General features: G+C 45.9%; 1 protein-coding gene across 1 annotated transcript; it reads right to left on the bottom strand.

The window, feature by feature from the left end:
* Positions 1 to 3,197: 3,197 nt before the first annotated feature.
* LOC119381407 (uncharacterized) lies at positions 3,198 to 13,057 on the bottom strand. Its single transcript, XM_037649245.2, has 5 exons — positions 12,787 to 13,057; positions 6,100 to 6,161; positions 5,927 to 6,016; positions 3,816 to 3,842; positions 3,198 to 3,326 (listed from the first exon to the last, which is right to left on the bottom strand). The coding sequence occupies exons 1-5, from the start codon at positions 12,863 to 12,865 to the stop codon at positions 3,267 to 3,269; spliced, it is 318 nt and encodes a 105-aa protein (XP_037505173.1). The 5' UTR covers positions 12,866 to 13,057; the 3' UTR covers positions 3,198 to 3,266.
* Positions 13,058 to 14,725: the final 1,668 nt, after the last annotated feature.

Below are 14,725 nucleotides of genomic sequence, written 5' to 3'. Positions count from 1 at the left end.
ATGGGTTCCACTCTAGGAGTCCATTCTTGGATGCAGGTAGTGGAGTCTGCAACAATCTCTTGAGTTTGAGCACTTAGCCCGGGCCAACACACTGACAGTTTCGCCCTTTATGTCCCACGTGCAATTGGCAAAGCAGCTTCTTCCATAGAGTCTTTGGAATTACCAAACTGTTTTTTTTCACTAGTAAATTATTTTGCACCATCAGGCTGTCTCTGTATTGGAACTAGGAGGCAATCTCAGGCGGAATTCTGACTTTGCCTGGCGAGCCTTTAGTGAAATACTATTTTACTTCTCGGCCCACTTGGTCATCCCTCTGTGCAATCCCAACTTCATTAAGGTAGTCGCTCGACGCTGGTAGCAAATTTGTCACTATCTGAACATATGCTTCGACATCTTCTTCCATGCTCTCTGCAGGTTCTACTGGTGCTCTGAAGTGTGCGTCTGCAGTCCACATCTCTTTACCCGGAATATGCTCAATGCAGTAGTCAAAACGCATGAGTCTCAGCTTGAATCTCTGAATTCTTGCTGGAATTCTGTCCAGCTCTAGATCTCCTCACAGTGGAACCAGAGGTCTGTGGTCAGTCTGGACACGAAACTTTGTCCCTAAAGGAACTTTTCAAAGCTTTCACATGCCCACGTAACAGTGCATGCCACTCTCTCAATTTGAGCAACTCTTCTCTTCGTTTCACTCAATCCTTTAGACGCAAACACCCCTAGTTTGTCACGACCGTCCTTGCCTCTTTGCAACAACACAGCACCAAGACCGTAGGAAGATGCATCTGCAGTGACTATCAGCTTTGGGGTCATGTACTGTAAGTGTCGCTGCTTCTTTGAAGTCTCTGTTCACCTGGTCGAATGCCTGCTGCTGTTAAGAGTCTACCTCCCCGCCAGGTCCTTTTTGAGGTGTTTCCTGAGGTGCGTCATCTTGTCGGACCGGTTCGGTATAAACTTTCCCACTTGGTTTGCCATGCCAATGAACTGGCGCACCTCTGTTGCTCTGCGTGGTACGGAAAATCGTACTCGAGCTACTGGCCTGTTGGCCATAGCGTCAGCTCGAAGAGCAAGAAAATATTTTAACAATGGCCGAATGGGTGTCAATTAAAGCAAGACGTGCTCCAGCAAGTAGTTCAGTTCGTACCAGGACAAAACCAAGCGCTCAGGATAGAATACTACATGAGGCGCGCTACTTTTTCTCCGTTATCTCTATAAATGCACTCAGAAGCTTTCTTTGCAGTCTGGTGGTCTAGTGGTTATGGCGCTCGACTGCTGACCCGAAGGTCGCGGGATCGAATCCCGGCCGCGGCGGCTGCATTTTTGATGGAGGCGAAAATGTTTGAGACCCGTGTACTCAGATTTAGGTGCACGTTAAAGAAACACAGGTGGTCGAAATTTCCGGAGCCCTCCACTACGGCGTCTCTCGTAGTCATATCGTGGTTTTGGCACGTTAAACCCCAGATATTATTATTATTATTTCTTCGCAGTCTCTTTTGGCTTTCAGTTGTGTACTTTAGGACCGTTAATACATCGAGCTACCGCTGGCTAGCCTTGAATTTTTTTTTACAATTTTAATGTACAATTCGATAGTAAGTTCCGCCGTAACGCTTCTTTCTTTCGGGATACTTTCCAGTCTTGCCTCCTATCTTAAACGCAACCCAGCTCGAAAGCTCCGCAGAGCTTGGTGTCCACCTTGGGGATCTCTTTATCATCCATGTGACTATGTCGGGCACACCCTCGTTCCTGTTCTCATCGGGCAAGTAGACTAAACAGCACCGAATTGGATAATGATCAGCTACGTGAATTAAATTAGCCTTCAACATTGGTTAAGTCGATACGCCATACTTCTTATACCAACTTATTCTACTGCGCTCCTTCATAAGAGGATGTGGTGATCCTATCCGCGACATTACGAAAAAGCCATAGCGGGAAAGTAATTGGACCACCTGATGATGTGCTCGACTTCTCCTTAGTCGGCAACTAAAGCATAGTGTGTGATATGCGTGTATACTGTAGTTTTCTCAACATAAGCAATGAGCGAGGTGACACCGCAAGGTAATGCATCAAATTTACGGTCTGCTGACTCCCAATATACAGATAATGGCTATAAATCTAACAAAGAACTGGCTGTACAACCTGGCTGCAAGTTTAAACTCTCATATACGCGAAAAGAGCTATTGTGCTATAAAACCTGGGGAACAAAATCGTTTGTGCATTCCTCGTTATGCTTCTTTTATTCACTTTCTTCCCCTTTGACTCTGTCTGTCATTAGGTGGCAAATCACGCTGCAAAAGGCCCCTTTCAATAGTGCTTGTACAAGTCCAATAGCATTACTATACATAGTGCATGGTTTCTCCAGCAAGGGTCTGTTATGTCAGCAGAGACAGCCAGAGGAGTTTGAAGGAAGCAGAACAGCATTCGAAGCCGAAGAAGCTTTATCAACATCCTTATTTATTGAAGAAACGCTTGCCCCACTGAAACGTTACGCATGCCAATGTAATAATTTCTTATCTTTCCGTCACATTCTTTTCGAAATATATGGCAAATATCTCGAAAATATATGGACTTTATATGGATTCCGTAAGGAAAGATACTTCGAATAGCGTACGGCACATTTCAGTAGGGTCCAATCTTGATACAAGGTCATTTGAGGTGGGTACCAGGAGAATGAAAGCGTTTTTCGAAGTTGCTTGCCATCGCTACCTATACGCGGAAGCACACAAGGAGCAATTAACAAAAGGATTGAAAAGTGTATATAATGTTCTGCGTAAGTACAGCTTCCATTTTGCTCGATACATTTTTGTTCCCGGCGGATTTATTCAAATTCACTTTTATGGTCTTCGTCCAACGCCGGAAGTGTATGCCAGTGGCTTTTACGAAATGCTCTAAAGTGATTTTTGTGTGCATGAATACCTATGCTATTACAGAACCTTCACATAACAGTCTTCAGAGCACCAACGCTAAACTAAACAGATGAAACTCATTTGGTCTAACTATATTAGAGCAATTCAGTGAATTTCTCATGTTTTAATGTTAGTACCAGTGAAAACCGAATATTATTTGCTCCCAAAAGCCGCATTACACATATTGTGGATCTATTACTACCTTGCGGTTAGTTTGTCCCGTGTGCACCGTGTTTTTCATAATTTAGAATAATTTATGAAAACACTTGGGATTGCCTGACTTGGGACCTTTATTTTTTTTTACCGTAAAAATGCATTTTCACGGACGGCGTTCTCCACTTCCGAAGCTCCATTGCAACGGCTAGCCCCCTAGCGAGATGCAGGCTTGCACTGAGCGTAGGCCGCCTTAATGCCGTTTGCAACTGTCTCCTGAAAAGCAAGAAAGATACATAAAAACCTGCCCATTTCAACATTATTGGTACCCTTAATTCCCTTCAGTAATTATTGAGCTCATAATATTCAGTTTACAATGGCTCTAGATATCTCACTTTCCTCCAGGAACGGCAAGATTACTATCATTCGAGGACCCAAATCGACTTTTTTGTTGAAATGACGAGCCAGCACCTACAATGTGCGTTTCCCTTGCAACATTATATAGAAAACCGGTGCTATTTCTATTAACTCATTCCCATCTTCGAAAACATCAGGTGATTCGCTTTTTCTCGGTGCCTTGTTTATACAGACACAAAACACGAAGAGCGTATTCACATGACAAGCGCTGATGTTATGGCCTGAAGTAATACAGTCTTGAGGTTTACCAACATCCCAACAAATAACTGCTTCAATGTTTTAAGCCAGCGACGTTACCTATGCACTAAGAAAAGGAATGGGATCAAGTACTAAGGAATATGCACTTACCGAGAACACTGTGCTAATCAGCTCGCCCTGCATAACGGAGGGAAAAAAAGCGTTTTGAACTTCATCAATTACGTTCGTTCGCTGTTAAAAACACTCACAGTTCACAGTTACTTTACTGGCTTGAAAACCGCTAGTTAGCAGATGTTTCAACAATGTGTCTTATTACGTGAGAATTTCAAAATTTTATCCTGAGTATCCCTTGAGCATGTCGAATTACCATTCTAAGGCGCCAAGGAACTAAGGCGCATTGCATCTATTCTACCGTTAGGGTTCCATTAAACCTCGTTAAAGTGAAACAACTGATGACGAACTATTAGGTATATCGAAATAATCGTATTTACCCTTGAACTGCTCGAAGAGACACATGTATGTGAAAGTAAAGTTATCGCGTCAGTACAAATAGTGAACTTAATTCATCTCCGAAACCGAGAAACACAGCCGGTGTTGAGCTGGCTGCATCGCTTTCGGCGAACGCTACTGCACGCTTGCGCCTTTCGTTTAGGCCTCCTGGAGCAGGTAGAAAACAGTGGCAAATGCAGTCGCACGTGGCCTTAAAACCCTTAGGAAGGTCCTGCAAACGCCAGCTTCCGAGAGGCCGAGGAAAAAGCCATTCCTGACGCTCTGCCCTTTGCTAACTGACTGACGACAGAACTAACCAAGGAATACTGAGCGTGATGTCATGCGAGTGGAAAGCGAAGAAGATTCGGGATACTCAAAATTTGGATGTTTGCGGGATAGACTTCCCAAACGCTGCACAGGATTTGGATGTGGCGAACTTGCTTTGTAGCTTATTCGGCGCATACAATGATTGCTGGAATGTTTTTAATGAAATATTCGCTATAACGATGTGTACCAGTTCTCCTTCAGTTTCGATACAATGAGGTTTCTCGCTCATGTACAAGCAATTTCCGTGACTTCTTGACGCAAAAAAGGCTTTTAATAACTGGAATTCAGCGATTCTATGAACTATAACTGACACTCTCACAAAGGTTCTTCACATGTTAGGAACAGGGGATGGTTAGACAACACATAGCGCAACATAAACTAAGCCCTCTTTCGCGAACAGAGACTAGAGACGTTTTGCCACTCGTATTAAGTCGCCACAGAGGGACAACTTACGTCACAAAAGCCTGCATATAATGTTCACGCGACATCGCTACGCCAGTTTTCCAACCCGAGCACTTATGTTAGGTTGCAAGTATTTGAAGGATAAAACACAAGTTAGACCAAAACATGGAGGACGCTTGAGCTTCGCCTTCAAGAGTAGAACGCGATAGCGTAATCGGGGCCCGTGCGCATCGCCTGCTTAATTGCTAGCCTGCCTTCGGTTCTCGATGCATGCCTCAACCGTGCCGAAAGGAAACAAACGACTGTGCACGTAACATCGGCCGTTTGAAACTATCCTAGAATGCCTACTGAAGTACAGTTGTTAAGTGCCCACTACGCCATAATTCTTCCTTTTGCGAATCAGCGAATGGCCCACTACGCGTCCGAAAGGCAACACACAAACCTACGCAGCTGCTCACTCTGTTGATGTTTTTGCACCTGATGATGATTAAATATGTCTCAGCGCTTTGTAATGGCTGGGGCTTGAAAACACCCAATCGTTGCGTAATTCACATGTTTTGACGCCTGGCGTGATTCCACGCTTTTTTCATGTAATATTACACGTGTTAAGGCAACTCCTTCCACTACAGGACATTCAGATGTTTTTTTTTCTTTTCGAAGCCTTGTCAAGCAATAGCGCGGCTCTGTGATAGAAGACCTGCTTGTCACGCAGACGCTCTGGGTTCGATTCTCAGTCGAACCAAAGATTTTTGTTATTTATTTTATTTGCATCTTTCTCGATTTTTTGTTCGCGAAGAAGATGATCTTTCGCTCACAAACACCGATACCGACACCTGTATTTCTGCGAAACGAGCTCTTTAACGCTATCGCGTTAATACATATATGACAATAGCTCTCGCATATTTCAGCGCGGACACACGTATTGCGTTTCTGAACGTAAAGCAGCACGACCTGAACGATTCCTAAAGGATGCTAAACGATTCCTAAACGATTCCTAAAGAATTCCTAAAGGAAGCAAAATTTCTCCTCGTGTGAGAACTTACAAAGTCCACGTCAGCCTCGCATTTCGTCTTAATAAGGTCAGCGGCCTTGTCTCCTCTCTCTCCGAGGATCTCCAATGCCCTTGGCTTGACCTGCGTTTAGAGCGAACGTTTGTGTGTATAAATATGTATTCATTTATGTGTTACGTATTATGTCATTATGGATTTGGATGTACCTGCGGGGGTGCGCGTTCTGCCATGCAGCTTAGAACCCCCTTAATTTCATCATTGCTGAGCCCTGCAAGAAAGAAACAAGAAAAAGGAGTTTTATTTTCACCATATCGCGTACGTTCTTGGGAACTAACGCTTTTAACCAATGCGATTTTATTTTTTTTTATCAAAGACACTTGTGACCTTAGACCACGTCACATAACTGAGCGAGTGCATCATTTATATATAACAAATAAATACCACTTGATTGGCAAAGCAAACAGAACGCTGTTTTCATAATATTGCCAGCAGTGTCTTAGCAAAATAACATATGAAACAGTGTCTCAGCTGCATATAATTTCCATACTCAAAAGTGTCCCGCCAGCAACATATGGGCAAATCCTGTGCAACGAAAAAAATAACATACTAATAAGTTCGTTGAAAGCTTTCATAGTTTGGCGTACGGAAATCCGCCTGTCGTACGTGCGATCGATGTTACAATGGCCAAACTGACCGAGGCATCGACGACCGTCTCAGGTAACGCCAAAATTTTATGATGTACACATCCGCAGTTATCTGGTCGCGCACTCCTATCAGCGCGGTTGTCAAGCCTTCTTCAATAATTGCCAGAATTCCGAGGCGTTATGGCGACGGACGTGCGTGCGAAATTTATCAAGCCCTTTTCCTTCGAAAGAAAAGTTGACATGTGCGTAAGTGTTCCGTCATCATCGCTTAAAAGTAAGGAAACTGCGTATCTTGAACGCAGTCAAAAGCGATGTGAACTGTAACAGTATTCACGGAAAATTCGTTGTGGCGTATTGCCAAATCATATTCTCCTCATCCTTCTTCAAGGGACCCATTAAAAAAATTGGCGCAGCTACGCAATAACCGTGCGAAGACTGAGGAAACGGCGGAGCTGGTGGCGCTCATTTCCCTCCTCCTCATCCTGACTTCCCTTTCTCATTCCTTCCTATACTATACTATATTATACTATACTATACTATACTATACTATACTATACTATACTATACTATACTATACTATACTATAGAGGACTGCGCTATGCTTCACCCTCTCCCCTCCTCCTTTCTCTCCTCCTCACCCTCTCTTCACTTTCCCACCGCCTTGATATAATATACCATACTATTCTATACAAGGTTATGCTATGCTCTACTGACGTACCCGAATAGCTGAGTGGTATACTGCGCTTCGGATCGCGGGTACGCGGGCTCGAATCACGCCTCGCCAAGAAATTTTTTTCTCCAAGAATTCCTCTCTTTCTTTTTTCTTTCTCTCTCTCTCTTTCTTTCTTTCTATCTCTTTGTATTGTTTCTCTAGCCCTTCAGAGTTACTGGATCTCATGCCGGACGAATCGGCGCACGTGTTCTGGGAGCGAAGCAGAAGAGGAAAAAGAGGATGAAGAGAGCTCGTGCCGGTTCATGATTAATATTTCTGTTTACGAACAACTGGGCTTCTCCGAGCTTAAATAGCTCCCCTGTTCAAAACTGTATACATCACTGTGTGTTAGACAAAAAGACTTCGGTTGACAGTCAGCGCTTCGTGTATCTCAGTCTATTTGTCCATTACCTGAGCTGTTACTCGCTTCTTATGGTAAGCACCAAACAACTAAAGTTAACACTGCGATAACATATCCACGTCTCACAAATTCTCCAAACCAGAAGAGCATTTCTCAGTCCTGGTCTTTCAATATATTTCTGCACCTTGACAATGTTTCTTAAGGGAACAACGGCAGGAAAAATGAATTGCGCTGTCATATTTCCCCATTAATGACCCCCGTGAAGCAATGTGCAACTACCGTTCCGCGTCCCAGTCTTAAATTATGCGCATAGTAGATATTGCCGAACTTGAATAAACATATTGGAGTTAACTTGCGGGCCTCAACCGGTGCACAGATGTAACCAATAAAGCTTCACATATCATACAAATATGGAAAGATGCGAACGAGAGAATAGCGGCATGGGCATCGTCTTTACCCTGCTTCCTTGTACAATTTGACAGAGAGTGGGGAATAAATGAAATTTCTAGTAACTACGGTAACGTGCACAGGTTGAAGCGACCAAGATTTCGCACCACAGTTCGCAAGTTTTCACGATGGGGCTGAATCACCATGAGTTAGACGACGTCGATTAGTTTGACGAGAAATCTATGCGGACTTTTACGTGAATACACCATCCTGAACGCTGCTTAACGGATTCCATATAACCAGTTCATATTTACCGACAGCAGAGTGTAACATCAGTTCTTTCGCCACTGATAACAGCGTACTGAATTGTAGTGATGCACTACCAACAAAATCGCGTAAAATATATCTCACAGCGTCGCAAACAGCACACGCTGCTCGATTGGTGCAAGGGGCTGGCATAACCGTAGTAGTTGTGTCTCTCTGCAGTATAAAGATACGATGATTTGGCGAAAATTTTCATGTATATATATTCGTCTTATTCTTTAACATATATTACTCTTACATCTTTAAAGGGGTCATGAAGCACCCCTTGGGCTGGTTGAAAAAACACATCCTGCGGAAAGCTGACACGGCTATGAACTGCTCTGCCAAATATTACAGTCGTGCGCGCCGCGTAATGGCCACAAGCGGAGCGCGAAGTTGCCGTTTCCCCAGGCACCCTCTTTTCAAACAGAGGCCGGTTCTCACTCTCGTCGGTGGGCGGGGCGTCTGTCCGCTGTACGTCGCAAAGACATAGCATGCTTATTGGCCGATAGCCGACGTAAATCGAGAGCGGCGTTTGGATCGGATGCGCTTCTCGCCGCGGAATGCCGCCACTTGCCGGCGCCGCACTCGCGCAAGCGAATCACAGCGGGAGAGCGATCGCGTTTCATGACGCGCGCTGGCGTAACTTCTTTCCCCCATGCCATCCCTCCCTGTCTAGCTTCCAGTGCGCTCGTCGGCACGAGAAAAGAGAGAAAGCGCTGGGAGCGTGCGCCAAACCCCCGTAACTCCGCTGATTCTTGACGGATTCGAGAAATTTTTGCGGCAATCGATTCGGGAGGCAGTACACTCCGATACTGAGGCCATTAGATCATTACTTGGAAAAGTGGTTCATGACCCCTTTAAGGAATTCCGAGTTGGAGATTTCGGTTATCTGTAAGTAGAAAACGATAGCTCGAATTGAGGAGACAGTGCAAGCGCTCGTTTTAGCGGGAGGGTCTGATACAGTAAAATAAATAACATAACGCCCCTTGTGATCATATGGATTCAGACGCTCACAGCGTGATTGTATGTGCCAGGAGCAAGACTGCTCAATAAGAAATCATTGATTTACAAGACAGTGTTGCTGTCTTGAAGCACCAGCAGGTGAGGAACTTAAGTAACTTTTGAGTGCTGGAAACAGCTCCAAAACGTTATAAGAATACGAACTTGTTCTGTGTCGCTCGTATTTTGCTAATGCGAAAAGTAATTGTCTTTTACAAATATTACAGCGAAATGCTGCACGAAGTCAGGCATGCCATTTTTGCACTCAACAGCAAGTCGGCGCCGGGTCCCGACGGCATCACCAATAAGATGCTGCGGAATCTCGACGACCGTTCGATCGAATACCTCGCCGAGAAGATCAACGAGACGTGGAGAAACGGCAGCGTCCCAAAAAGAATGGAAGACAGCCAACACCGTCTTTATCCCCAAACCAGGCAAGGCTCCGAATGTTGATAACCTGTGACCAATCTCTCTCACGTTTTGCGTCGGGAAAGCAGCGGAGCACGTCGTCCTCAATAGACTAAGCAAATATCTCGAAGACAACAACGTCTATACCCACAACATGACTGGCTTCCGAGCCGGTCTGTCTACGCAGGACGCCCTGAAGATGATTAGACATCAAAATATTGACGGCAATACCAGGGACACCAGGGCCTTGCTCGGACTCGACCTCGAGAAGGCGTTTGACAACGCTGTCCACGCATACATCCTGGCTTCTGTCGGGGACACCGAGCTGGGCACCAGACTGTAGAACTACGTCCATTCGTTCCTGACCGGGAGGAAAGCGAACCTGGGGTTTGACGTCTTCGTCTCCGACGAAGTGCTCCTGTGCTCACGGGGTATGCCGCAAGGCTCCGTCATTTCGCCCACTCTCTTCAACATCTGCATGACTGGACTCTCCAGGAGGCTGGCCCAAGTCGAAGGTATCAAACACACCATCTACGACGATGACATCACGGTCTGATCCACCGGCGTTAGTGAAAAGCAAGTGGAAAGTGCCATGCAAGAGGCCGTAGGTGTCACGGAACAGTACCTGTTACCCACCGGACTCAGAGGCTCCCCGACCAAATCCAAGCTCCGGCTTTACAGGAAAGAATAGGGGGGTCAACCTATGAGCTGGACGCCGGTCTCCAAAAGTGACATTCACCTGTTCACTCGGAGCGGCGACCCGATACCCAGGGTCGACACCATCAGAGTCCTCAGTATGTTCATCGAATCGCGTGGCGGCAACGGCTCTGCGTTGCGCAAAATCATCGCAAAGACTGATAACGCTTTTCGCCTCGTTCTAAGGGTCACGAACCGACGTCGAGGCAACAAGGAGGACAACCTGCTTCAGCTCATCAACGCCTTTGGGCTGTATCACTTCACCACGGTGGCCATGGACAACTGGCTCAGAGCAGAGCGGGAGAAGTTGAATGCCCTCATTAGAAAAATCGTCAAGTGAGCGCTCGGGCTGCCCATCAGAACGCACACCGAGGACCTCCTCCGGCTCGGCATACGCAACATCATGGAAGAAATTGCCGAGGCTCACGAACAGGCCCAGCTAACTCGGCTCTCCACCACGCCGGCCGGTAGGCGGATTCTAGAGGAGATTGGACTCGCCCCCACCAAGAACTTCGCTAGCAGCACACAAATTCCCAGAGAAATAAGGGAGAAGCTCGTCGTCGCTCCGTTGCCCCGCAACGTCCATCCTGTGCAGAACGCAGGTCGTCGCATGGCAAGAGCGTCAAAGATACTAAAACAAATCCACAATGATAAGATCGAAGCAAGCTTCGTAGACGCCGCCGCCTACCGAGACGGCAAGGCTTTTGCGATTTTCGTTGTGGACACACTGGGCAAAGTCATCGACTGTGCCTCGATTCGGACGACGGACCCCGAGGCGGCCGAGCAAGTGGCCATTGCACTCGCTATGCAAGGAGGTCGGAGAGACAACGTGTATGGCGACTCTAAAGGTGCCGCCAGGCCATTCCAGAAAGGTTGGGTAGCCCGGCAGGTAGTTGAAATTCTGAAAGGCTTCAAAAACGGTGACAGTTCCACACAGTCCATCTTTTGGCTCCCTGCGCACGTCCGGGCGATCCAGGGGTTTCCTCTGAACCTCAACGAGTCTGCCCACGAGAATGCGCGTGGCTTTACCGACCGCGCTGCCCTCGGATCGGGCGACTTTACCCCCGGACACGGGGGCGCTCCTAGCACGCACAACGAAATTACTCAATTCGTTTACTTAGAGAGAACGGTCTTTCCGCTGTCTCATTCCAAGCTAAGCAGGCCGCAGGTGGTCACACTCAGACTCCTGCGAATTAACTCCTACCCTAATCCGGCGTCCCTTAATAGCATATATCCGGACATTTACCCGAATAGTTCTTGCGCAGCGTGTGGCGAGGCTGCTACTTTGTCTCATATGCTCTGGGAAGGCAGGTCATTGGGCCCGAAGCTCATCAAGGAATAGTGGGACGCGCTCCTACGAAGTCCCATCTATGAGGGCCAAATCCTGACCGTCCAGCGCCCCTGTGATCGGGCCGGCAGTCTAGACCTGTCTGTCCCGTCGTGGGATTAGCCGGGTGCGCGATTAATTGCATTTTGCTGGACCCAATAAACGTTTATTCACTCACTCATTCCACGTGACCAAGGTAACAGTGTTCTCATGCCTACGGCTAGGACAAGGAGCGTGTGGCGAATGTCCGCGTTCATGCTAAATATTGAATTTTTCTCATCTCAAGGTATGCGAAAGGCACTCCATAATGTATTCGTTGCCGCCCGCATAACCGATTACGTGATGTTACTTGAAGAGCAAAAAAAAAGTAATAAGTTACATCGCCGACCCGCTCGCAGGCCGGTGCCGGGTCTGAGGCCCGCCCCGAATTAACTTCGCTGGATTCTAAATAAAGTTGATTAATTGATTTAAGAATTAAATTAGCTTGAATATTTTGCAAAACTTACGGCTACAGCGCGGTAAAGCACCTTTCGCAAGGCATTTGACTTGATATATCCGCGCCTATTGTTTTACCCGGTTGCTCTCGCAGTTAATTTCAAGGGACTTGAGGCAACATGCTATAAATTATACAGGGTGCTTCTGCATAATGTAAGTACAGTTGCAAATCAGTTGTCAAGAACCGCAGGCTTGTTAGAAATTTCTAAAAACATCAATAATAATCATTATTACAATAAATAATACAAAAATTACCGGATAGGAGGACAAAATAAATGCAAGGAGGTTAACCAGCGATGAGCCCGGTTGTCTACCCGGCACTGTGGACAATTCCATCCGAAACGTTAAGCGAATGGCCGGGCACTGACTCTGTAGCCTATGGCATATTCACACGATATACTGAAACAGCGGTTTGAGCATCGACCGCTTTAGCTGACAGCCCAAGTGAGGTCCGTTCTTTCTTTTCGCTCGGCGACTGCGCGCACTATTCAAGAAGTCACCCACTGTACATGTAGAATCATTATAAAAAGCTATTATGGTTGCTGATATACTGCTTACCGCATAGTTCTTTACCACCAGCAGCATCGGCAAGGAAAGCTCCTACAAGGACGAGTCCGCAGATGAGCAGAACCTTCATGTTGCGTCGGATGACGACTTGTACGGGACAGCGACAATGTCACACAGGCGCTGCACAATCTTAAGCGAAAGCTCAATGGAAGAACCATTGCGTGTGCGTTTATATAAGCGGGTCGGCTCTCCGGTGGCCTTGATCACGGCGCGTGACACCAACCGCGAAACTGTGAACATTTCCGCCTTTCCTCCTCGCTCAACTACCTCTACGCAACGTTGCTAACGCCTCTGTGAAATTTATAAAATAGTGGTACAACCGCACCACACTGTAATATCGAACATAAAGCGCTTGTTTGTTTTTTTATCATTCACGTGTCTGCATGACGGTTGTGGAACGGGAAAATTTTAGCGGCCCAAGGGGAAGGGGAGGAGGGGGGCGTTGCAGAGTTCTCATTTAACACTGCGCCCCGCAAGGTAGCAATATATGGCATGCCTCCGGGCAATCTGATGACCAGCGTTCTTTATAGCACGATGTCACTCGAGAAATTGCGATCGTCTTGACAGTTCAACCTTCTTGCCTTGTCGCCTTTTTTTTTCCCGCGCGTCAAGTAACACCACGTAAGATCACAACCTTGTCCAAGTTCTCTTCATCTGGTTGTGAGAGCGCATAGCGCGGCCGCGGCTCGTGCGGTCCTGGGCTGGGGCCTCCACCCACACCCAGGGCCCGTCGGACGGCCCTCCGTGTCCCTTTATTTTAACAAATGATATCTCTTTCTCTGTCACCAAAGTTTCAGTTCTTTTACATTCTTTTTTTCTCTCTCCATCTTATGCACTCTAAGAAAAAAAAGGACTGATTGACTCTTTATGTGTCCTGACTTGCCACGCATATGACTCTCTTTAAAAAGACACGCGAAGACTCTTCGGAGATCACTGTACTCTCGTTGGAGAATCGTGGGACCCAAGAGAGAGATAAAGTGTCTCTTTAAGAAAGTCTTGACTCGCCAAAAAGAGTGACACATAGTCTTTTTCTTATTTTTCCTTAGAGTGAGGGGCAAAAATATGTGCATATACGCGTATTGCATGATGCTTGTTTCGGCGTCCGCGATCACTTTCGTCAGGTGTAAATGTTTAAGGTCGTGGCAACATCATCCGTGCACGCTCGAGAAAAATGTTTCATTCAAATGCACAATCCGCTGTAAACAAGGAAACGCAATTGGATGTACTTTTCAAACAGTTAGACAAATCTTTTTATATAATTATGCTAACTGAAACGTGGTATGTTTAAAAAAGCATTGTTTTCAGTATGCCTGGGTATCATAATTGTCTTTTAAATTGAACTGCTAGCAGAGGAGGAGGTGTAATATGATGGTGGAAAGTCATATTATTTGTCATCTGTTACCGGAGTTCTGTCGCATGAACAATGACCATGGATGTTTATCTCTAATCTTGAATCGAACCTTAGTGGCTGTTGTTTATCGACCGCCAAGCGGCAATCTTCATCTATTTTTGCATTTTCTCGGACCTCTCGTCTCCTATGTAGGTAAACATAACTATGACGTCATACTAGGAGGAGATTTTAATGTAAATATGTTAGCTGACACCGCTAACAAAAGAAGACTAGACCAAACAATTTGTTCATTTTGTTGCAATAATGTTATCCCCATGCCTACAAGACTGACTTTTACCTCTTCCTTTTTACTTGACCTATTCGTAACAAATATACATCCTTCTCGACAAAAGGCGAGTGTAAAGAGTACAGATATCAGCGATCACAATAGTAAATATTTATGGGTGCATACAAATATACTTACAACAACTAAAGTACAAGTGCCCTTTCAAGAAATAACGCCTCGAACATTGGAGACTCTCCGAGAGAAAGTAGAAAGTTTTGATTGGAGTGGAATATTTAAAGGAAGCGATCCCGACT

Source organism: Rhipicephalus sanguineus, chromosome 2 (assembly GCF_013339695.2).
Source record: "Rhipicephalus sanguineus isolate Rsan-2018 chromosome 2, BIME_Rsan_1.4, whole genome shotgun sequence".
Taxonomy (NCBI): Eukaryota; Metazoa; Arthropoda; class Arachnida; order Ixodida; family Ixodidae; genus Rhipicephalus; species Rhipicephalus sanguineus.
This window is presented reverse-complemented; position numbering and strand designations above follow the sequence as displayed.

Bases quoted from the DNA above. Each gene is read 5' to 3' on its own strand.
- LOC119381407 (XM_037649245.2), bottom strand. From the start codon at position 12,865: ATGAAGGTTCTGCTCATCTGCGGACTCGTCCTTGTAGGAGCTTTCCTT. The intron at 6,162-12,786 runs GTAAGCAGTATA...TCTTTCTTGCAG, and splicing joins TGGTGGTAAAGAACTATGCG to GGCTCAGCAATGATGAAATT. The intron at 3,843-5,926 runs GTAAGTTCTCAC...TCCGTTATGCAG, and splicing joins GCGAGGCTGACGTGGACTTT to GGCGAGCTGATTAGCACAGT.